The following is a 24,776-nucleotide window of genomic DNA, read 5'->3' as shown; positions in this document are numbered from 1 at the left end:
CTATCTGGAAAACGTTGGGGAAAGTGATGAATAACGACGCCGAGGGAGCTCTAGTCGACATGCCCGATCCCTCGGGGAGCAGGAGGGAGGAGGGCGGAGGAGCGGTTCGCAGCTCTGGCTGCGGGAGCAACGCGGGACCGGACCCTCGCGAGATCTGGGGTGGAATCTCGTTGCGTTGCCTAGCGACGGGGAGGACGCTCGCGGGCCCCCAGGCTAACCCCCGCGGTAACCTTAAATCTCCTACCATGGGGGAAGACGGCGGCGGCCGCGGCTGCGGGACCCCTAGGGAGCTGCAGAAGCTGAAGCAGCAGGCTCTGGAGTACTACCGGGAGAACGACGTCCCGCGCAGGCTGGAAGAGCTGCTCAACTCCACCTTCTACCTCCAGCCTGCCGACGTCTACGGGCACCTGGTAGGGACCTGGGACGAGCACCCTCTTCCCTCCAGCCCTCCTCCCCCCGCCCAGCGCTGCGGCAACTCCGTGCGCCTGCGCCGCAGGCCGCGCACGCGCGCCGCTGCCGCCGGGGTCCCGCACGGTGGTCGTGCGGAAAGACGACCCTGATGGGAAGAAGCCGAGCGAGAACCTGGGACCGGGAAATTTCTAGAGAGAAAGTGGTGGACAGGAAGCGGCTAAAGGAAAGTGGGCGCTGAGCGGATTTGGAGCTACGGCGACAACTCAAGGCCTGGCAGGCGTCCTCGCTACCTCTGGGCGGACCTGCCCCGGCTGCCAGTTGTCGTTTTAAACACACCTTAACACCGCGTAGCTCAGCTTTCCAACCTTCAGCGGCCTCCTGTTGACCAGGGGATGGACGCCTTGGCATTCGCTACAACTTGGCCTCAGCCAGCCTCGGGGCCGCATACCCAGCCCGCTCGCGTTGCTTCCAGGTTTCACTCAGATCAAGCTCGGAAAGCCCGTCCCCACCGGACCCGCTCCTCCTACCTAAACTTCAAATTCAGATCAAAGTCTTACCCACTTCGCCGCAGACGAATCGTCCTTCTGCATTCCTATAGCATGTCCTGCGTGTATCGTGAGCTCCCGTGAAGAGCAGGGGGCTTTTCACATCACCTCCCTAGCCCCTGTCCCCAGTGAGATTTCTGGCACAAACCTTAGCCTTAAGCAATCAGCAGGTGAAACAAAGGCAAGCATTTTCTCACTTCAGTTCCTTAAGTACTAACCTATACCTGACTTCTGGAAGGCTGTGTGGTTAGAACTGGCAGGAATTGGCACTAGGGAAAGGCAATATGACAACTCCAGAGTATGTAACTGCTGTCATGAATCACGAGATGTGTCTACAGGGTTCAAAACCATCTTGTTGAGACAGTTGAGAAAGGATGTTCTGTAACATACAAACCATCATCCTTCAATGCATGGATGGCTTGAAAATTGCTTCAGTTCTGCTGGGGCACGTTACTGATGAGTATTAGATGACCTATGAGGTAGGTTGAGGTCCCTGGAATTTGCACCAGAAGATCAGAGCCCTGGTATGCTAAATAAAGAGCCCAATACATCTGGTGATAAAGAGGGTGAAGAGGGTGTACCTTTACTTTCCCTTCTTCTTTCTCTCCTAGCTCCTGCTCCTCTGGGTAGAAACACCATCTTGAATCTCCTCACTCAGGCTTCTTGAATGGGCCCTCTCCCTCAGCTTCATTCTCTTTCTTCCATCTTTGTCTTGGATCACTTCCAAATAGCTTCTGCTTTTCCACATCAATGAAACTGCTATTACTAAGGTTCCAATAATCCTGTTTGAATTCTGTGCATGAACTGGTGGTCAGCACAATACAGCCTCTGCACAAGGCTTCACCATGAAAACATCAGACACCTTGCTGGGAGGAATGCACACTGGCCCACTTAAAGTTCCTTGAGTTTGAATGCATCACACTGTTCCAGAGACCAATCGACTTCAGTATCTTGGACAGAAGGATAGGTTAGGGCCAGCAAAAGAGTGACACAGGACCTTTAAATTAAGAAATGCACATGAGTTTCTACTGAGAGGTAAAAAGACAACAAATTGCCCTATATACCAGAAACTCGGGATCAGGCTAAATCCAAATCTCAGTGTGTGAGGGCAGGGCAGTTCTCAGAGAGTTACAAGACTAATCCCAGCACGGAGAACATTCAGGGTGAGGTTTAGTAGAAACTAGAGTAAATGTGGATGTCCTTTTAAAGATAAAGGTGGTATTCTGATTTTTGTTTTTCTGTGTTGAAGGCAAACTGCTTTTCTAAACTTGCAAAGCCTCCCACCATATGCAGAGTGGTGGGGAAGAAAGTACTAGATGGACTGGGGCTTCCCACCCTACAAGTGGAAATATTCTGCACCATTCAAAATTTTCCCAAGGTACGAGGCAGCTTAAATGTGTTCCTCACTGCATCCTGACCCCACTGCATTTATTGTCTGAACTGTGGAGAAATGTTTTGAAATTCAGTGTTTGTGAAATACACACACACACGTACAAAAGTATGATTTATACAATCAACTGTGATGGCTTTATTTTGTTTAAGTGTCATATGGTATAGACTTGACAAGCCAACTTGAAGATGATCCAAGATGGAGAATGGAAATGAGGCAAAAATAGTTTTAAAATCCTAACATTATTAATGTGATGGGTTCCATAAATCTGCAGACAGGTTTATAGATTCATATTTTTATATATAAATTTCCATAGATTTATAGACTATAGACCAATCTACATAAAGAAAAATGCATTTTCATAATTTTAATAATTCACTTTAATTGCTACATATTTGTTGTTAGAAATAATTTTGCTACACTCTGGGAGGAAAATAATTATGATCAAATAAGTTTGTATCCTTTTAGCTATTTATTGGCGAGGTAGTGATAAAAATGCCGTACAATGTAAGGTTTTTCTAAGGGGATTTTAACAAGGTAATAATTTTAAATGTTCCTTGATGTTGAGTTCCACAGTATTTTAATATCTATAAAAAAATACCTCAAGGGAAATTATATATTCTCATTTTCCCTTTGAAATTGGTGAGAAAGTAGGCACATTAAAAGCCAGACACATTCAATTTCCTATTTTCTGCGAGAAGTAGAGAAAATGTAGAACACGCTTGTATTATTTTCAGAATATATGTTCTGTGGTGATCGCGACCCACTTTGAAGTCCATGAGACTACTTTCCCTGAGCTAGCTGAAGCAGAGGAAGTAGAACGGTCTGATGCTGTCAGCACCGCTATACAGTGGGTCAACGAAAGCATCACCCAGGAGCTTCAGGGCATAGCACCCTCCAACCAGGCTCAAGTGGATCAGGTGCTCAGGTAAATCTTCCACTTTGAAATATAAGTGTCTAGTTAAAATACATATACATCCGCTTTCTTTCCATTTCACCTGCCAATGAAACAGGTCTATCATATCTATAGGAAACATATGCTAAAAGCAGCACAATATAGCCTAAAATGTTCTCTTTTGAAAACCCTGTTATTAAAATTTTACTGTGTCAGGCTACATAAGGACTTGCAGCCTCTTTTTCACCCATAGAACTTTCTTAGGATTCAGTAAAAAGTGTCTCAGGAAAATAATTAAGAATCGAGATGATGTTCCTTTTCGCTCCCCACCTCCTCATGTGCCTCCCGTGAGTGTCTCCTATCCTTTTACATAGTCATAATGGGTGATGTTTATTTTCTGTCCTCCAGACACAGCCAAGTCTTCATAGGCTGACTCTAACATTTGAGAACCAAGGAAGTACTTACTGGGGCGATGTAAGTGTTGTTCAGTGCCCAACTAAGTTAGGGTAGCATTATTTTTCCTTTTGTGCAGGTCCAATGCCACAACCCTCTGAGCCAGGCAAATGTCAACTGGATTCTCTTTCTTAAGTTTCATCACTTGCTTAATTGTACATAACATCACATTTTAGTTTGCTTCAGAGTTAGATCATGACCTTTGTCAAAAAAAAAAAAAAAAAAAAAAACAAACAAAAAAACTCTTTTGAATAGTTTTTGGTTTCTGAATGCTAGTCTACTTATTCGTTTTTCTGTGGGTGTCTTATCTGCTATGACCATGTCCTTAGTTTTTTCCCCCAAGTTCTCAGTGCTACCTTCTACTCTATACATTTGATTTTTCCTGGAGCTTTCCCTCCCCAAACCTCCCATCTGGACTAGTGCCTCTCTAGGCCTACTACAGAGATGCCATTAGGCATCCCTTTATTGTTCTCCTATTGCCTGGATCCCCTACCTTGCTCTATCTTGATTTGCTAGATTACATCCTTTAAAATTAAGGATGAGAAAGGCTACGTAGGATGTAAAGTTTTTCAGTTCTTAACATGCGTGAAAATGTCAGCACTCTGCTCTCATGGTTGACAGTTTAGCTGAGTATAGAATTCTCATTTAAAATCAATTTCTGTCAGTACTTTAAAGGCACTGCCCTACTGGCCTCTAGATTATTAGTAAGTCTAATGCAAATCTGAGTCCCATACCTTTGTTCTTTGTTGGCTTGTTTTCTGTCTACGGAAGCTTTTAGCCTCTTTTCATTCTGGGGACTGAAATTTTATGTATTTATATCTGAGATTTCCCAAAAGTTTTTTTAACTATTTATAATAAGCCCCACACCACCTCCCCTGCAAAAAAATAAAAAAGCCTTGCATGCAGTGCTATATAATTCATTGTCTATTCTTGACTCATTTTTCTTCTGACGGTCATTTATTGAAAAAGAAAATCTAGTAGCCCGTAATCAAGTTAAAATATCAAATTTTACTTTAAAAATAGAAACAGAGCTCACGTAATTTTTTTTTTTTTACAATCAGCACCTGAAATCTTTAAACATTTATTTCAGGCCAAAACGAACTTCAGTTCTTGAATAGTTTCATAATAACATCATTATGTTTGGCCTCGGAAATTGAGACTATGCTCTTAAGTAGCTAAAAAGTAAAGTTAATTATTGAAACATATTGGGGTCAGTAGTAAAACATGACCAAAATTACAAGTAATATTCTTAAATATGCCATTAAAAGCTGCATTTTCTTGCCATTAAGGACATTCTTTGAAAATAAAGTACAAGAAGATAAGGAGAGAAAAGAACTGGAGAAAAGCCTGGAAGAGTCCACAGTGCCTGTATCTTTACCCCTAATACCACCACCTCCTCCTCCTCCTGCAAAGAAAAAAGGACCAAAACAAGGTCTGTGGCTTATCATCTGGCAGAACCTTTAGTAAGAAATGCATGAGGAAAAAAGTTGGAAGCTTGGGCTGCCTTTCGGAGTCAGAGACTTTTTGCTAGACCTGGGCTGGGCTCACCAGGTACCATCCATCCTTCATGCCACTTCCTGCTTGAAGCTTCTATGCTGGACTGTCAGGGTTTTACCCCATCCCAGCCTCCTTTTTATTTTTTTTTCCTTTTTTTTTTTTTTTTTGGTAAGATAAAAATATTTCTTACCCAGAGGTGAGCACTTGCTAAACAAAGTGCACTGAATGGTGGCAATGCTGGGCACAGGGTGGCATGGGGGACCTTTAATTGCCCCTCAAAATTCATCAAGAAGCCACGCTACGTTTTAAAGATTAATGATATCCTTTGATATGGACAACTGACATTTTCTCAGGCCTATGTAACATATTAATGAACATTCTATTTGGAAACCTTTGCTATCTTAAAGCAAATAATCAGAATTGTCATGGCCCCTTGCTCCATGCCTTCCAGGAGATTGCTAACCTCAGCCCCTCCAGCATGTTAATTCTGGAGCTGCTGCTAGTAATGGAACAGTGTTCTGTGTGTCTGTCCAGCTAGAACATGCTCCTTGAGGCCATGAATCATGCCTGGTTCAACGCAGCACTGCCAGTGCCTGGTACGATGCCAGGTGCAAACTAAATACCCAATAAAAGTGGGTTCCATTGACTAAGAAAGCACCAGAACCAGCAAGGGACCAATGAGACTGTGGAGACAAAGTCTCTTATTTCATAGATTCAGACACTGAAGCCTAGAATGGGAAGGAGAGTTGCTCAAGGCAAAAGAATTATGTTAGACCAATCTCTTGGGAGGGTGGGGATAGCCGATACTGAAGTATAGGTAGAGACCACGAATGGATGTTCATTTGGCAGTTGCTTTTAACCGACAGAACTGGGAACGTAAGAGAAGGGAAGAAGTACGAGGAGACAGTCATTTGCTAAGCATTCACTATGTGTTAGGTGCTTACATCTTATTCCATTTATCTTACCTACTTGACCCAAGTCAGTAGCTGGGGAAGGGGAGGCCTGGAGGGGCACTAGAGATTTATGACAGACTCCGTGGTACCTGATCAAACCGGGTGCCTGAGAACATATGAGAATGAAAGACATGGACGGATTCTCGGTGGACAGTTGGATCTGGAAGGCATTTCTAAAAGAAAAGGCATTAGTTGGGGGTTAGAGAGAAAAGGTAACTGGTTAGCCATATGCATGAAGAGATGTTCAACATCAAGATGTGTATGCAACAGCTATGGTGGAGTATCGAAGAAGAAGGGATTCAGGATGCAAAGACTATCCAAATCCTCTCTCCATTCATTTTCTGATAATTATTGGGCAAGTCTTTTAACCTCTCTAAGCCATTGTTTCCTTATATGTGAATGTGGGAAACAGTATTGATGGGTGAAGGAGTTAATACTAAACGTTCTAAAATTTCTTAGAGAGGAAAAAAATCCATGCCTAAGGATTTGAGCATCAGGGAGTAGTAAATGAAATCAAACAGAACACTTCTTGGGGGTTGAGGTGGAGAATATATTCTTCCCAACCTCAAATGTTCAACCTTTCTTTGTACTGGGCCTTCATATCTGTAAGTAAAGCATTAAAAAATATATAGTTTTCTTATGGTCCAACTTCCTAGAAAGGAATCTTTTGTCAATATTTTCCCCCCAGGTCTGAAGGATACCCTTACGGAGAAACCTATGATACCGCCAGAACCTGTTGAACCTGTACTCTGTGGCAGCATGGCCATCGGGGCTGTGTCACTGGCTGTAGCCAAAACCAGTGCCCTGCTGGGCAGTAATCCGCTGTACGTCAATATCGCATTACTGAAGCATCCTCAGGTTCGTATCCGTTACATCCCATCACGAGGACCCATGCGTGTCTCAGTACGAAGGAACCATGTTTCTCGTTTTCCCTGTTTCAGGAGCAGCCAACAAAGCTAGCTATACCTTCGCTGATGGTATCTCTGGTCAGCTGTGGGAAGTCATCGCCTGGGAAGCTGAATTTAATGAAAGAAGTGATCTGTATACCTCATCCTGGATTAACAGCCAAACAAGTACTTATGTTATCTCAAATTACTTTTTCTGGAAAAAAAAACTATACTCTGTGGCAGCATGGCCATCATCTCTTGACACCAAGAGAGAGGGAATTATATATAAAATGAGAAGACATATTTTAGGCAATCAGGGAAATGGGAGGGAAGCAAGACCTCAAACACAAAGGAACACTGTTTAGGCCACTCTAGAGCTCTCCTTCATTCCAACTCTGACTTGAACTGATGACTCACAGAGAAGCCACGTGTGAGTCACTTTTCAGCCCTTGATATTGCTGGAAGGTTGTTTGAGGGGGGCGTTAAGCTGTCTTCACTTACTAATCTATGCACTACGGCAGCAATAAGAGGAAGCTGGCACTTTCCTAGCATCCCATTCTGTCCAGGTAGAATCCAGGGCCTGGAGATGGCAGATTGCCGGGCACATAAAAGAGGTTTAGTGCCTGATTATGTAGTACGCATACGTAGGGAAGGAACCTAGGTTGCTTTTTTACTACTTAGTGGTGTGGAAGGGTTTGTATGTTCTTCAGTGTCCTGAATGAGTCAAATCCTCATGGGTTTGGCTTAAATCCTTTTGAAACACTCTACCAATGAGGCCGCAGGGAGAACTAATTTATAGGGGATGTTTTCAGAAGTACAAGTAGCTCTCGCCCCTCTGGAGATAACTGAGTGATATTTGTTGGAAGCTAGTGAAAATCATGATTTTTTTTTTAACTCTCAAGATGATCTGTGATGAAGAATTCTTATTGGAAGAGAATAATCCTTACCTTGCAGTTTGTCAATATGGAAGACGAGGGTTTATACTTGGCTCACCATCTGTCAGATCCTGTTTGGATCCTGGCGCCACGATCTTTCCCGTAGTTAAGACGTGTGGGTACCAGAGCATTCGGCGTGCTGTTCTTTATCTGTCTTCGTATGCAGGTCCCACTGTCATCAGAATACACTTTTCTGCTTTGTAAGTGCTAGTGGGTTTATACTCATTCAAACACTATCGTGCAGAATCCCTGGGTGACCTGTAACGCTTATTGCAAGAAGGTCCGTCAAGACACCGTGAAAGAGAATGAAGTTAACTTGATCCAGCCAACTGAATCAGTCAGTTCTGAACAGCGAAGAGAGGGTAGTGAGGAAGAAGAACCTCCATTCATGTTTCACCAAATACAAACTGAGGGCTGAAAATGAACATTTGCTCTTCTGATAGCAGACCAGATCACCCACTAAGCGGGGTGTCTTGTCAGGGACCCTCCAGATACTTTGAGTTAGAAACAGCCAAGGATGGTGTAAGTTTTTGCGTTTTAAATTTCTAGCCTGCAGTTGTGGAAAATCATGTTTATTCTATTTACAGGGTGTGGAGATGCTTATGGAAATTCAGAAACAAATTAACAAAACAATTGAAATGGTATGTAAAGAGAATCTGTGGTATTTATTTACTGACACTTACCTTCTAGTACAATTACAGTTCATTATGGAATTAAATTAATGGTGTTGTTATCGATATGAAAAATGTATTAATTTGCTTTGGGTTTCCCATACGAGAGCCAAGCTTATACATTCCTCACTGGCTTTGGGTCCAGGTTCTAATGGTACTTTACCATCTCATTTTGATTTCTGAGGCAGCTGGCTCTATCCTAGGATCATTCTTTAGGAATTGCAAAGAAAGAAAGGATTTGGACCATGGAAGTGAGAGGCAGTTTGGTGTAATGGTTAAAGCACAGAGTGCTTAGAATTCCGGTGTTGGGCAATTGCCCTTGGCCAAGCAGCCCTGGAGGGGAAAGTCACAGTCAGGATGACAGGCAGCTGTAGGAGTCACCAGTTGTCCCATCTTATTCTAACCGGGTTGGAGGGGTGTGGGCAACGTTCAGTGATGTGGCAGGGCTGAGGCCAGGAGAGGGATCCAATCCTTGTCTCTGGGATTGGGTCCTTTTCCTGGCCTAAACCCTGCCGTGGATATATACGTATGCACACATATATACGTATACGTATATATACTTCTGTTTTAGAATAATATTGCATTTATGGAAAAGTTGCAGAGATAGTACAAGAGAGTCCCCAGATACACTTCTACCCAGTTTTACCATGGTACGTTTGTCAAAACCAACATTACTAATAACTCTAGACTTTATTCAAATTACACTGCTTTTTCCACTAATGTCCTTTTGCTGTTCCTAGATCCAATCCAGGATCCCACATTCATTGAGTGTGAGGCTTTTAAGCTACTGATTAGGAAGCACCAGACTTCCCACCCCACCCCGTGGTAATGGGGGAGTGGTAGCTGGGGCCCAAGCCCTACAGTTGATCAGAATTGCTTTAATCACCAGCTTGGAGCCAGTTTCTGTGGCACTTTTTCAGGAGGCCAACTGCCTTATGGGTGACCAGTCTCTAGAGACTCAGACTTGGACAAGTTAAGCCTGACCTTGCACTCTGCTTTGCCCCTTACCAGTGGTGTGACCGTGGGCCAATTACATAAGCTCTCTGCCTCACGTTCTTCATCTATAAAATGGGTATGAGATGGGGAGAGTGTGAGGAGCGAACAAGTTGAATATAAGCAATGTGCTCAGAGCAGGAGGTGGCATAACAGTACAGCAGTACACAGTGGTCGTCAGAGCAGGTGGAGGAAATCTGGCTTAGGATATTAGGAAATTCAGGAAATTTGCGCTTTGTGCACTCATCCTGACTTTCAAATGTTTTATTGTGTGTTTTTTTATTATTATACAAGTAGCTCATGAATGCTCTTGTAAAAATTCAAATACTGGTAGAGATAGCCAACGCCCCCACCCCAACTCCCCACCCCTACCCAATACCACGCTCAGTCCCCGATCCCTTCTCTACAGGTTACCACTGTTAAAAATTTAGTGTGTGGCTTTCCAGCCTTTCTTTTGTATTTACACACGCAGACACACACACATATAAATATATAGTGTTTTGTGTTTAAAATAGTAGAAATTCTGCACAAATCACTCTGCAGATTGCTTTGTTCTTTTTATTGAGTGTTCATCTTTTAAAAACTGACATCGAGAATTTCTTTTTACTGTGTAACAAAGGCTTCAATCCTTTCTACATGTTACACATATTTTCCTTTATCACGTTGCCTGCCTTTTAACTACATATTTATGGAATCATAGGGAATTTTTTTCTTTTTAAATTTTGACACAGTAAAATGTATCAATCTATTCTTGTAAAGCAGTGGTTCTCAATGGATAGCGATTCTACCCGAGGGACATTTGACAATGCTTAGAGACATTTTGGGTTGTCCCAGCTTGGAGGGAGGGGCTCTACGGGCATCGAGTAAGCAGAGATCAGGAATGCTGCTAAACAGCCTACAGTATATAAGGCAGGGCCCCCCACCACCACCACCTACCCCAACAAAGGATTATCCAGCCCAGTGTCAGTAGTTCCAAGGCTGGGAAACCCGGCCTGAGGCTTTCGCTTTTAGCTCTCAGGCTTCCTCAGGAAGGCCCCACTCCCTCCGCTCTGGCCACACATGTATTTCTCTCTCCCCAGAGGGATCAGCACACCCACGAATCACCCACGTATAAGCTTCTTCAGAGCCCCCTTCCCTGAAGTCCCCTTGCTCTGAACTCCCCATTACGCCCCATCTTCTCTGTCTATAACCCGCATCTCACCACACTGTCTCACTAGACAGATCCCTGAGGCAGTGCCCAGGTCTGTCTGGTTCACTACTGTCTCTCTTGCCTGGCACACAGATTTGTTCCTATGCTATTGTTACCAGGGGATAGAAAGTTCAGCTGATTCCATAGAGAAAAGAGTAAGGTAACTATTTGCATATACTTGAGTGGGAACCATCCTGCTTCTTGACAAACATGCTCCAGCTTAGAGCCAGTAAAAGCTGGGCATCTAAGTGCATCCTTATCAGTAACCCCAACTTGTGGGAACGGCTCTTTGGGAAATATCTTTGCTTTCAATCTCCAGTGACTTTACACGCACCACAGTCACCAGATTTAATGACCTATGGCTGTTTCTAAAAGTCAAAATCTACCTTGCAGGAGAAAGTGTTTGTACCCTGAACATATTCGAACCAATATGTTTGGCCTATGTAAACAAATATATATATATTGGGGTATATATATTTATCCCAAATACATGTTTGGAGGCAGAATACAAGGATGAACTAAAGGGAACATGTACCTGAATTTGAGAAATAGTTTAGGGTTTATAAAAACAGGGAGTGGCTGACATGGTCCCTGAGTGTGTGTGTGCGTGTGTGTGTGTGTGTGTGTGTGTGTGTGTGTGTGTGTGTGTGTGATTCACAGTGTCACTGGCCAGGCCCCTCAGCAATGGACAGGCCAGAAGACCTGAGCTTTGCCCCCACAGACACATCTAAAAATGCCAAGTGATATGTCTCTATTTTCTGTCCCACAGCCCCCGCCTCCAAAGACAGAGCCGAAGAAAGGGCATAATGGAGGCAAAAGAGGCCAAGTAAGCATATTGTATTTGTTTACCACACTTCTACATGACACAGTGCTTTTATACAGTCCCTGTCCCTTTGCCTCTCCTGTAGTCATTCTGCTCAGGACCAGGGCTAACACACGTGGAAAGTACATGGTGATTCTGCTCCAAGCACTAAGCCTGGCAACCTGAGAGGTGAAATATCATTCGGCCCCCACCTTTCTGGCCACAGGCTGCCGGGCCATCTCTGCCGGCGGTTGTAATGGCCACCTGAAATCTCAGAGGGCTTGGAGATGCATTTATGAGTAAGAGGATTACATGTGAAACCCTATAGGTGAAGTTCAGGAAGTTGAATCTCTCATTCAGTAGCTGAAAGCCATATAGCATGTTTTAGATGTTCACTACTAGCAAAGAAAGAAGAGGCACAAAAAGATAGCCACATCCTTACATCTGGTCCCCAAAGGCACTGCGGCACCACTGCCAATGAACCACTGCCAGATCTCAGACTTTGCCAAGAGAGGCTGGCACACAGTTCTCCTTGTGAAAATTGGCCCCCTGGCTAAAAGAGCCGTGGGAGACCTGCTGCTCTTGATCAGTTGGTCACTGGTGATTGTGGGTGCTCTGATAGATACACCTCTTACATGCCTCAACTTTCAACCATATAGTTAGGACAACCAATATGAACCCTGGAGGAAATGCAAACGGATAAAGGTTGCTCACATGTGTGATATTTGCTCTATTAAGTCTGCACTCTCTAGTCTGATGTCAGGGACTTACTCTCCTGAAGTCATCAGCCAGAGGGGCCAGTAAAGGAAGGAGAGGACTTGGTACAGATAAAAAAGTAAGTTCCTTCTCAAAATTGGGAGAGAAAGAGAAAGTCAAATACTTGACAGTTGCCGTACATGTTAGAATGAGCACAACACTCTAACATGGAATCTTGCAAGAGGGGTAGGGGATGGTGAACAAGTAACCAAATCTCAGCGCTGGTCCCTTCACTCCAGTAGGTTGTCTTACATGCTCAGAGAAACTGAGACCGAGGTCAGCGCTTCCCGTGATCAGCCTTACTACTATTTTTTTCCCCAGTTAGAAACAGGTTAGATGACAGATTCTAGAGAGGCAGCCATACCAGAGTTAGAGTCATGGACTCCGGAGCTAAACTGCCTGAATTAAAACCTGTTCCAAGCCACTTAACTCTCTGTAAAATGGGGATCATAATAGTACCTGCTTCATGGGGTTGACATAAGGAGTGTATGTACTTACATTATGTAAAGTGCTTAGACTAGCTTGGCATTTAATGAGTGCCAAATAAAGTGATGCTTTTATAGTTCAGAAGACTCTGTAATGAAACTCCCCAATTGATACACAAAAATTTCCCCAACTATTCCTTTGCCAAATAGAAGGTTCCTGTCATTGACATTAAAAATGTTGCACAGTTCTTGTAATTAACTAGTGCTATCACCAGTAAAAATGGGATGTTTATACCTAGGTTCATGCTTGCTCGAGTTTGACACACGTACACACACACACACACACACACACACACGCCTTAAGCCCTCAGAATTACTGGTATTGCTTCAATTTATGTTATAATTGCATAGTGGCAATTTATGACAAAGGCACATCAAGGCTAACCTTGCAAGAGAAGCATATGGCTGCCTTTTCCTGGGGTCATTTGGCTCCTCAACTCTCCCACTGAAATCCATCCTCAGTGCTCCATCCTACATATTAACTGAAGTCTTCAATCCTTTTTAAAATAAAACCTGTCCTGAAGTAGGATTGCATTTTTAAGTTTTAAGAGTTCTATTTTGCTAAAGGAAAATGGAGCATGGGAAAGAGCAGGTTTGGAGGAAGAAGGCAGTTAGGGACAAGTGGGACAGATGTCTACAGGGAGGGGCAGCCTGGTGTCTCACCAACCTGGTGGTTGGGGCTCAAGTTAGCCCGTGTACAATGGCAGAGCCAATAAAGAGATAACTTCGCACACTGAAGACAGAAAAGTGTGTTCCCAGGTCAAACCTGAAAACCTTGGTACTAAGTAAAATGAGGAAGAAAACTACTCCCAGACACTGCAGGGCAATCATATGCCCAAGGATCACGCAGAGATAAGTGGGACCTGGAAGTAGGATTCATCGAGAATCCGAGGGGCACGTCTTTGGAGAGCTGTGGCTGGTTATAAACTGTGCCTGACACAGGAAGCTCCAAGAACTGGAATGTGCTATATTTACACGTGTTACTTTCCTCTGATCGTGCAGCAGCTCATCACTGGCAAGATGTCCCATCTTGGCTGTTTAACCATTACTTATGACACCATAGAGCAGCCACTGCTCCTAATACAAGGAATCTGTGTGAACCTGGGGCTAGAATTGGGAACAAATCTGCATCTGGCCATTAACTGTGCTGCACATGAGCTGATGGACTATGTAAGTTTCTACTCCAGAACATTTACTTTTTGTTGAGATCCCATTGTTTTTAAATCAGAACTCAAAAGAAGAGCTTATCTGTATATATTTCCAAACAGATCTTAATTTTTTTTGTTAATATTTTTTTGGGGGGATCCAAATATAAATGGAGTTGATGGTGTTTTTGATGCTATTAATAACAATATCATTAAAACTGTTCCGGGGTGGGGACTAGAAATACAATTAGTATTCATATATTGACTCTACTCACATTACTTAGTAAGTCTAATAGTTTAAGAAGGTTATCTTTGAATTTCTATGCTCACCATTACATAATTTATGAATAATGATAGTTTGGTTATTGCTTACTTTTCAATTCTTGTATCTCTTTTTCTTGTCTTATTGCACTGACAATTAAAATAACTTTTTTGAAAAAAATATATATATAAATGGAGTTGAGAAAGCTATGTTAGCTAATGACCAGAGAATAACGATATACCTAATTTTGTAAATTAACAGCAAATGTCATAATAATTATATATAGAAATTCTGTAACAAAAATGACTAAAATGGGTTGCTTACATTGCAATCATGAGAGCTACCGAAAAATAATTGAACAGATTAGTATGTTCTGCTGAGTACAACCATTTGGTTGGTAAAGGCCGAATTTGTCATGAAAAGTGGATCTGCTGTAACTGTGACTTGGCCAATCCTTCTAGACACATCGTTCCTGGAGAGTTTGCTGTAACTCACTTTTTAAATATAAAAATATTTCCAAGTTATTGAAGTTTATGGAGAATATGTTTTTATCCCATTCCAGTTAAGTCCATCACAGTGTTATCCACCGTCTGGATTAGGAAGAGAGATCTTTACTGATGAAACTTTACCTGGGGACCACACTACCTGGCGGAAGTTATTTTTAAAAAGAACGAAAATGGAAAACAGGTTCCCTAAAAAAATGTTTTGTAGTCCTCACTTCCACAGGGTAATGCATCAGCAATTAACCTTTAAATGTAGAAAATATTATGTTAGGAAAGCTACTAGAACTGGTCTATCTTATACACATACGTCCCATTTTCCAATACCTAAATGCTGAGTATGAGTTTTATAAAATGCCCAGTATACTGACATGCATTTATGGTGACTAGGTAATTAATGTCAAATTCAGGGAACATGACCAGATAGGATTCCGCTTTGATTTATGATCCTAACTTTTAGCGTCAAAGGAAAATTTGAACAGTATACAAGAATCCTAAGTTTCAGCTGCTTTCTTAAAGTTCTTCTGTAAAGAACTTTCTTTTCTAAAGAAACAAAGCACATATAGGAATGTTTAATATAATTTCCTGTTCTTCACATGATTGGTTCCTAGGCATACCATTAAGAAAAAGAATTGCACGTTTTCATCAGCAACATATACAAAGAACATATACAAAGAACTCACTACTAGTGCTAAGTAGAATGGGTATTTATTGCTTATATTCAGCAAAATATATTGCTTGATATCAGAGAATTCTTACAGTAATCTTAATTCAAAGTCATTAGCATTTCCTCCCGGACAAGATAGGATTTTAAAGCTTTGCAGTATAGACACTAAAAGTTCTTGATGCTATTTAATGTGGGGAAAAAAAGTATGAAATCCTTTCAATTACGGATTTCTTAAGAACCTGCTTAATTCCAGTGGAACCATTCGTTCGTGTAGCAGCAGCAGCAGGAAGTCACTGTCAACTCAAACAGTCATTCTGTTCCCTTCCACCTCCCTCCTGGTACCTCAGTATCCCAGGTGCCATCGCTGAAAAGGGACTTGGAAGTAAAGCTGCTAATGTTTTGCAGAGACTCACTGGGTCCTTTAGGCCTGTTTACTTCTATCCTTAAAGACTTGGGGGTTTGCCAGACTTCCCATGAATGGGGTTGCCCTGGAATTCTATTTTCAAGACAATATTATTACTTCTAGAACTTGCATGCTACCTGAGAAAGAGGTGCCTTCACATAATTCGCTTTACATTTCATATTGGTTGTTAGTATCTCAAAAGCCTAGCCCTGCTTTCAAATGTTAGAATATGCACAGTGGAGGAAACAAGCTATTTGTCCCTGTGAGTTGAAAGATGGTGGGTTCTAGCGCGGGCAGCTTTGCGTTGCTATTGTTTGTTTTATGGATTTATGTTATTGACCATTTACCCAAGCAGCCAGGGTTCTGGCACCACGTCCTAAACGTCAGAAAGAAGTGTAGAAATGTGCCCTCCTACTCTACACTCAGTTTGTGTGCAGAAGGCTTTATCCGAAGTCAGAGGGAAGAGCTTACGGGGCACTAAGAGGAATGGTGTGACTTGCTCTCCCCAGATGAATATTTAACAGATATTAAAAGCAAAATGCATAGATTTCTCAGATGGCCTGAAAAGAATCTGTTTACAATATTTTTATATCAAATGCATGAAAATGGATTTGAATCACATCTTTAACATTTGAGGAATTCATCATTTATCCTTTACTATCTTCCTTCCACTTATCAGAGTAAAGGCAAGTATGAAGTGATGACGGGAACACACAAAACTGCAGCTGAGATGGTTGACCTGTACGTGGACCTGATCGGCAAGTTCCCTTCAATCATTGCCATAATCGATCCTTTCAGGAAAGAGGTACAGGACTCACCTTGAATTCTTATAATAAAACACAGAATAAAATCTCATTCTTTTGGCTCCATCATTCGACATGTGTTGTAATTTGGACTGGGGCTGAGTTGCTTCATTTCGGTGTTGATGAGAAAAGGCACTTACTAAGCAAATGAATAGCAGAAACACAATTACAAAGGAGTGTGCCTGGCTACAGAATGAAGCAAGCCATTCCCAAGCACTTCAGGACTACGTGTATATTTACAAGCAACCTAACGGATGGAAGCTGAGCTAGCTGACGCTTCAATAGCTTCATCATACATCCTTTTCAAGTGCTCATGGAAGCAGGACTTCAACAAGGCCAAATGCTTTTTAATCTAAATCCATTTACTATATATGCATAAAAGCAGCAAAGCCATATATTTGAAAGGTTTGAGATACTGAGGTTCTTTTTTTAATCTATTCTGACAAGAATTGTTTATATGCCACAGAAGACCATCTCTTCCTAACCCACTTAAACGCCAAAACTTAAGTTCTTGATTTTATGAATTTGAGAACCATCACATATACCTACTGAACAGATACCTTCTTTGAGTGAACTCAACAATTTAAATTTGGGGGACAGAAGAGTGCTGGGTCTCATTGGGAGCCCCAGGGTCTCAGTCCCACCTTTCCAGTTACAGCCTCTGCTCCTCTGTGCTTGTGGAAGATGCCGGCTGAGCTCAGTTCTTTGATCTTGCCAGATCTGTCTTCTGATGCTTGTTCTGAGGCCATGACCACAGCTCTTTTTAGTGTGATATGCTTATAGCACCTGTTCTAATGGGATAGGTTGAAATCTGGTACAATGGCTGGGAAGACTTTGAATGTCATCCTTTTTTTAATAATAAGCATTTCGTTTCTTATTGGTGGTCTCACCAAAAACAAACAAATAAACAAAAAGAAAACATAACAGTGTGGAGAATGAAGGCCTAGAGTCCTTGCAGGCTGATTTCTTTCAGTTGTCTGTTTACCAGAAATAACAGTAAAATCTAACCAGCCAGTCATAGCAGCATGATGGATAATACAGTAGGTGGGGAAAGCCTGGGTTTGAAGAACATCAGAATCTATGTGGAGAATAGCACTTAATGTGTACGAACATTTTCTTCACTAGATCTTTAAGCTCAGATTTAATCATTCTAAGTTTCTGTTCCAAGAAGCTTGTTAATTTGTGTGGCTGTGGTACAGGCATCACTCGGCTGCAGATGCAAAAGAAAAGTGTTTTGTGTGTCTCAGAAAGGCGTGTAACTTCGATTATGTGCTATGTGGTTCCTGTTATTTTGTGATTGTGTTCAATACATTATAATGATCAATTCTTAAATATTTACCCAGGACGCTGAACAGTGGGACAGCATCTACAATGCTCTTGGTTCCAGGTGTTACATAATTGCAGGAAGTGCATCCAAAAGTATCTCTAAACTTCTAGAGGATGGAAACATCAGCATCCCCAAATCCAGTGGGCTGATCATAAAACATACGAATCAAACTACGATGTCTGACTTGGTGGAAATAACCAATCTCATTGACAGTGAGTAAAAGTAGAGTTCTGAAAGACTTACCATGAACTTAACTTGGTTGTACAAGAAGCCCAAAGTATGCAGTACATCAGTTAATAAAAAGCATGGAATAAATCTTGGAAGAAAAGCAATCCAACCATCTATGAGAGATTTGTGCTGGGAAACAAAATGCAGCTTACTGGCTGGTTCCACAGAGTTCCAGTATCCGCCCCAGTCCAGGAGGTCATGCCCTTTAGTGAGTGCTTCCACAAAGGTGTGTAGATGAGGCCACTGCCCTATCAGCTTCACACGACACCACAGTGATCCCACTCGCTCACACTTTAATTCCTCCAAAGTTTCAGACTCTTCACCACCTTGAGGCCTTTCAGCGTGCCGTTCCTTCAGCCTACAATGCTTTGCTCGGTGCTGTTTCCTCCTGATCCTTCGGGTCTTCTTGCCTTAAACTGAACCTCTTCAGACATCTGTGCCTTCCCTGACGTCCTCCACCCCTAACTGGTTGCTCTGAATCTTTCTCATAGAATCCCATGTCTCTGTTGTACTTGCCACAATTATTTGTACAATTATTTGATGCCTGGTGTTCCCCACTAGACTGTAAACTCCCATGAGTTCACGGGAGTCTTGTTCACTTATGCACAGTGCCTGAAACATAAGTATCACGAGTGGGTCTCAGGAACCAGGCAGAAGGCTAGTCTCAGACCTGGAGCAGGACCCAGCGTGAGACTGGCAGCCAGGGGCCTGGGCTGGTGCCCGAGGGTGAATGAAATAAATGCCTGCAGTCCCTGGGACTGCGGGTGCCCCCGTCTATGAACCACCCCTCAGCAGTCGTCATTCACTTCAGATTGCTGCTGTAGCTGCCTTTAAAACACAAACACTGTCACTCTCAGAAGAACTCTGGCTGGCACTCTTTGTAGCCTTTGGCAAATTTCAAGGGGCTTTGAGATCCGCAAATGGCTGATTAACTACTATCAACACTGCTCTCCTAGTAAGTAAGCATTCAGAATGACAGGCTCCATGGAACAAAATTCAACGTGATGAAATGTGAACTCCATTATTTAGGCACGTCAACTCTGAACGTGACACCCTTGCACTCACTGTCCACTGACTCTGAAGATGCATTTGTCTACACTGAACACAGATAACACGTCTTACAGCTGTGGTCTTGGAAATGTGTCCATCTAATTTGAGCATTTTTTCCCTTCAGTGGTAATAACAGTGCATCTTACAATTAATTAATGGTGTCGTAAATTTGATGAAATATGGCATTCATTTAGTATTTAGCATGTAAGCTACTGGAAAGGGGTCAACAGGTAAAACCAGAGTAATAAAAATGCAAATGTTTGGGCTAGAGTTCTCAGGTGGTCACATAACTGACTCTCTCTAGCAAAGTTCTAAATCTCTGGGAAGTTGTATATTTTGGCCTCAGAGGCTCATCTATATGCTCATTGTTTCTGTACCCTCTAAAACTACAAAGAATTCCTCTGCCTGCAGGTAAGAAGCACATTGCCATCTTTGGAAGCGCAGACGGAGAGTCTTCTGATGGCAGCCTCGTGGATCTGGTAAGTGCTGAATGCTGCTCAATTGCAGAATTGCCCAAACACTGCTTTTATCACGAACTGGTATTTCACAGAAATGCAGTCTTTGGCAGAATCATGTAACCTTTTATGAAATAGACTTGCTTCCTCCCAGACCGCTACCTTTTGCAAAGAGCTAATCTCTGAACTTTTAAAAAGAAAAAATGAAGTCCTGGGAAAAAACGATGGGCACGTTTAAGTAACTGGGGCGGGCACTTGCAATCTCACCTTCTAACACGAAGTGAGAAAGGCCAAAATGTTCTTAGATGAAATCAGCGTGCTTTCAGGGCTCCTGAAGCGTCTGATGTAGTCACACTACGTCCTTACCTTTTGACACCCGCAGCTTGTAAGCAGGCCCCCTTTACTTAGGTAAAGATAAAAAACGAAGTTAAAAGAAACACCAGAACAGCACACAGTGACGCTGTCCTTTAAGCAAAATGTGACTCCCCCCGACTTAAAATAAATTGTTTTTTCCCCTTCTTAAGGCTGTTGGACTCGGTGTCCGGTTTATCAAGTTGGGAGGTCTTTCTCGAGGCGAACGGGTGACTAAGTACAACCGCCTTTTTACTATAGAGGAAGAACTCGTCCAGAATGGAACACTGGGTATGCTGTGCTTTCTTGCTTTGTTTTCACTTAGCCATGAATAAGAGAACAAAGATTGGAAGAAGGGGAATAGAAATCCCTCGGCAGGAGGGCAAGGGAATCCAAAGGCTACAAATAAGTGCTGACAAAACCAGGATGGCACTTGCCACAATGTACATTGTTTTCTTAATGGATTATCTATTTACCTGAATGTTTAAAACTCTCCCTGTTCTTCTTGATGAATAGGCTGCGTGATGCTTTTCAATAGAATTGATTGATTGGCATCTTCAACCCTACCTTTTGTTATGGTTCAAATTATAGTTAAGGTCTCTCTGCACAGCCCATGCAAGTTAAAGACAGATCTTTACTTTCCTGATGGATCTTGGAAACAGCTCGTTTTACTTAAGCAGGCAGCATGGTGATTTTAATGTTCTTTGGGAAGGCTGTGGTCTCAAGAGAAACGAAGCAATCACTTATGACATTAAACCTCTGTAAATCTGCATGGGCAGAAGCACCCTGTGTACTAGCTAACTGGAGAGAAACACCGCAAATGTGCTTTTTTACTTTTTATGACAGTGATGGCCAAAGCACGCAGACATTTAAAGGGACTAGTAGTTACTATCTTTGTCATTGTAAAACTATTTTGTATTTTAAGATAGAATAAATGAATTGATATACTGAAAAACAGTACATATTATTTAAGTAGTGCTGACAATTAAAATAAGAAATTTTCTTGGATGCTATAAATGAAATCTATTCAATGAGATATATCATAGAATATATTGTGGAGCATAACTAATTACTGGATATGAAAGCAAAGAAGCAGTCCTACTTCATGACTCAATATATGCATTTAAAAAAGGAAAAAGAGGCCAATAGAAATTGTGATTATTAACACAAATTTGTCTTGTTTAACGTAAGTACCGATCTGGGAGGCAGCCATATGTTAGTTTGCATGGTTTAGTGTGCAATACAAGAGTTTGTGTCTTCAAATAGGTAAAGTTATATTCTTCCTGCATATGTTTACTTCCTTATGTCATCCTGACTTGTATTAAGCCTTGGGTTTAATGACCTGTCACAGGTCCAGCCAGACTTCGCCACAAGGGAAACAGCTGCTTCAGGGCATCAAATAGGACTCTGGCAACTGGAGGCCCAGCCCCTCCCTGGTGACAGGGCAGGCTCCTGAGCATTCCGGAATGGATTAACAGATTAATGAGAAACTCTCTGACACTGACAGTAGTCAATAAAAGTTCAGGGAACTAAAAAGCTAGAGAAACAAATGTCTCCACCAACAGACTGAGTAGGAAATCTTGGCAAAAGCTCAGCCAATAAAACCCCATCACTCCCTATACGGAGGTGACTGGAATAGTTCGTCTACAGTCATTTACCTTGGAATAGTTAGTTGGCAATGGTTTGTGTCATGCAGAGTACTGGCCTTTCCTCTACATTACATTCTTCCTCTTTTCCTTTTCTGCTAAGTCACTGCCCAAAGTCCACTGCATAGCAAATGTTCCAGAAGGTTGTATAAGGGCACAAAGCAAACTGAAAAATACAAGGGTATTGCACAGTTATTGTATAACCCCAACAGGCTCAGTGTTACATGGTTTTAGAGTCCTTTCTAATGGTGATGGGCAGTTCTGAGGATGATCTCCTTTAAACCACGTAACAAAGAACAACAAAATGGGCAGCGCTGAATTAGACAGTAAACTTGATTGGTGTGGTTTTCTAATAGGCTTCAATGAAGGGTACACATTTCCTGACCTGAACAAGGATGATGACACAGCTGCCGAGTCTCGCGAGGCTGCAGCGGAGGTGGCTGGGGAGCTGCGTGAACCCCCGCAGCCCATCTTCCCCACAGAAGCTGGAGAGGAATCAGCCAAAGCGTGAGCCTCTTCTGGACAGGGCTGCACACGCCCACGGACAGCAGCGCCGTCAGTGTTGTTAGACTGCTAGCTCCCAAGTAGGTCCTCAGATGGGTTTTGCTCTAAAACTTCACGTGAACTTGTGTGCCCCTTTTCTTCTTTTCACGTCACTGTTTGGTAACATACATAGTCTATGCAGAATTTCTCCCTGAAATTATTCCTGTGAACTCTGTCTGACAGCTGTCACATTTCCATGGAGATTTTGTTTGTATGTCAGCTCCCCTGTCCACTTTGGGGAGGGGGCATGACCGAGTCCAGTACTTTTATTGCCAACTCAGTTCAAACACCTCATACTTTACAAATCAAAACATCTCTGTAAACAACAACCTCTTACACTAGAAGAGCTCTGTGCCAGGAACAGGTGTACATCTTCTGGGTTTCTCTTACACACCTGTGCTAGAAAGCATGGACATGTTGTCTTTAGCCAACCTCATGCAGAAGTAGGAGAGCTTCACTGTTTTCATAACAGCCAAACAGCTCCCTCTTACTCTCCTAACCTTAATTCCCTTTTCCCTTGTTCCCTCCTCTTTCTAAATTTAATTTTTTTCTTATATGTCCTTGTAGGTCTCCTTCAACCCTTTTTGCAACAAGAATGAGTATAAACAAACCCTTTAGCGAGTGAATAAATATTCTTAAGGTAATTAAGTGCCCAATTATTTATACTACAGCACTTAACAGGTGATTAAAAACAATGCAATGTATAGGCTAACTGAACAGCCTCTTTTGTAAGCCAGTATGGGGGGTACAGCGGAGGAGAAACAGAAATAAACTTACCTGAACATATACCTATAGCTATAACAATGCCCAACTGCTTTGTATGATTTAGGTTCTCTGTTCTAAGTTATTTGCTTTTCCCAAAAATTACACACATTGCTATATACTGACCTGAGAGAGAGTTGGCTACTGTGTTTCCCTGAAAATAAGACCTAAACGGAAAATAAGCCCTACCATGATTTTTCAGGATGACGTCCCCTGAACATTAAGCCTTAATGTGTGTTTTGGAGCAAAAATTAATATAAGACCCGGTCTTATTTTCGGGGAGACATGGTTAAGTTTAGATTTCTGGTATATTCTGTAAGTTTTTGCCAAACACACCGAGGACCTTTACTAACAGGGGGCCTTAGGGCACAGCCAAGGCCTTACTCTCGAAGCAATGACTTAAATTGGCTCAGGGGCAGAACTGGTTGGTATCTCTCTAAGTTGGGGGAACAGTATTGGGTTTGGGGTTGCTACTGCCTCTCCTGACGCTTAGAACAAACAATGGGGTATGAGAAGCTGGCAGGGAAATTCATTTTCAAGGAGGAGGAACATGACTGGTGTTCACGCAGCCTCTGCAGAGGTACATACGTGCGTACACACAAGAAATATGGGAGACCGTGTGAGAACATGCCCTGGAACTGTGACACAAATTAAAATGAAATGAACGGAACCAGGGCAAACATGTGCAACTGAGTTCAACCCCTAAATTAAATTAACCAAAGAGGTGATTTATTACCTCCACCAGACCAGTACTTTCATTTCAATAGAGCCCACCTTAATTCGCCTTCACCTCACTTGAGGATTGCAGTCACCAGTGGGTAGGCAGTACTCAAACGTCTTAAAGCGATAAGCACTGTTTCTATTTTCTCTCTCTGTCTACATTTGTTATAACAATAGATATAAAACATATGTCTTACATGTAAGATATTATCTGTAAAAGAGAAGAAAGAAACCAGTCACCTCCCATATTAAGAAATGCCAGTGGGATTTGGGATTGGGAAGTGTTCGCACGCGGGAGATACGTCAATCCTAAAGTCAGGACTACTTGATGCCCCTTCTGAGGTGGGTGATGGCGATCCGCTCTCCACGACTTATTGCCATAGAACCTAAAGCTGTTCCATGATGAAAGTGACTAAACACGTATAGTATGCATTTAGAAAAACCATCCAAACTTTGTTTTTAACAATCTATGATATGGATCATCACTTACCTGACAACCAACCAAAAAATGGTCTGGAAAGATAATTAACGGTAATTTTCACCTGTACTACCTACTCCATTTGCAACAAACATTTCACTGGTAAGGAGGAATCACTGGTGAGTCCCCAGAGCCAAAACGTCCATCCCTACAGCCCGGCAGACCCCTGCCCATCAGAATTTCCACAGGACCAATCAGCCGCTGAAACTTCCACAGGTGACAGTGTGAGACTAGCTCAGATATAAAAGGCTGCTGGAATGTTGGTTAAATTCCTATTCTTTCAGAAGGGAGACATTTTCTTTCTTTTTCTTTTTTTTTTACTGGCAAGAGCACATGTACCCCTTCCCTCACTCTGACTATAAAAACGCATCAACGTGAGTTACAAAACTCTGTAGAAGATGAGGCATAATTTGTATTTCCAAAACAGAAGGAAGAATAAATAACTTTTTAGAGAAAACAGAAAAATAAAGATGGCAGCCCCTTGTAACTTTAAACTAGTATAAGTAGGGTGTCTATAATTTTTTTATTCAAATAGCTGAGAACGTACCTTGAAGATACAAGCACTAGTCCTCCA

General features: G+C 42.3%; 2 protein-coding genes across 7 annotated transcripts in view; one reads left to right on the top strand and one right to left on the bottom strand.

Annotated features, from left to right (window-relative positions):
- Nucleotides 1-1,100, bottom strand: part of HSPA12A (heat shock protein family A (Hsp70) member 12A) — a 143,736-nt gene extending 142,636 nt beyond the window's left edge. The window contains exon 1 of one of the 4 annotated variants that reach the window (XM_019725245.2): nt 969-1,100. In XM_019725245.2, the coding sequence (XP_019580804.2) occupies nt 969-1,001 (33 nt within the window). In that variant the 5' untranslated portion in view covers nt 1,002-1,100. Of the gene's footprint in view, nt 1-244; nt 385-747; nt 884-968 lie in introns of those variants that run through there. The other 3 variants (XM_074338990.1, XM_019725244.2, XM_019725246.2) reach the window with 3 other exon arrangements.
- Nucleotides 188-24,619, top strand: ENO4 (enolase 4). Of its 3 annotated transcripts, XM_074338992.1 has the most exons (15): nt 214-410; nt 2,206-2,334; nt 3,084-3,274; nt 4,984-5,126; nt 6,833-7,002; nt 7,086-7,217; nt 8,554-8,607; nt 11,589-11,645; nt 13,865-14,032; nt 14,832-14,996; nt 16,519-16,644; nt 17,986-18,181; nt 19,659-19,726; nt 20,227-20,344; nt 22,056-22,865. In XM_074338992.1, the coding sequence occupies exons 1-15, from the start codon at nt 246-248 to the stop codon at nt 22,208-22,210; spliced, it is 2,037 nt and encodes a 678-aa protein (XP_074195093.1). In that variant the 5' UTR covers nt 214-245; the 3' UTR covers nt 22,211-22,865. The 3 variants fall into 3 exon arrangements, with proteins under 3 accessions (XP_019580810.2, XP_074195093.1, XP_074195094.1); XM_019725251.2 differs by lacking the exon at nt 14,832-14,996 and having other exon boundaries at nt 188-410; nt 22,056-24,619; XM_074338993.1 differs by lacking the exons at nt 13,865-14,032; nt 14,832-14,996.
- The last annotated feature ends 157 nt before the right edge of the window (nt 24,620-24,776 follow it).

Source organism: Rhinolophus sinicus, linkage group LG07 (assembly GCF_036562045.2).
Source record: "Rhinolophus sinicus isolate RSC01 linkage group LG07, ASM3656204v1, whole genome shotgun sequence".
NCBI lineage: Eukaryota > Metazoa > Chordata > Mammalia > Chiroptera > Rhinolophidae > Rhinolophus > Rhinolophus sinicus.
Note: the sequence above shows the minus strand (reverse complement) of the source record. Positions and strands in the feature narration are given on the sequence as shown.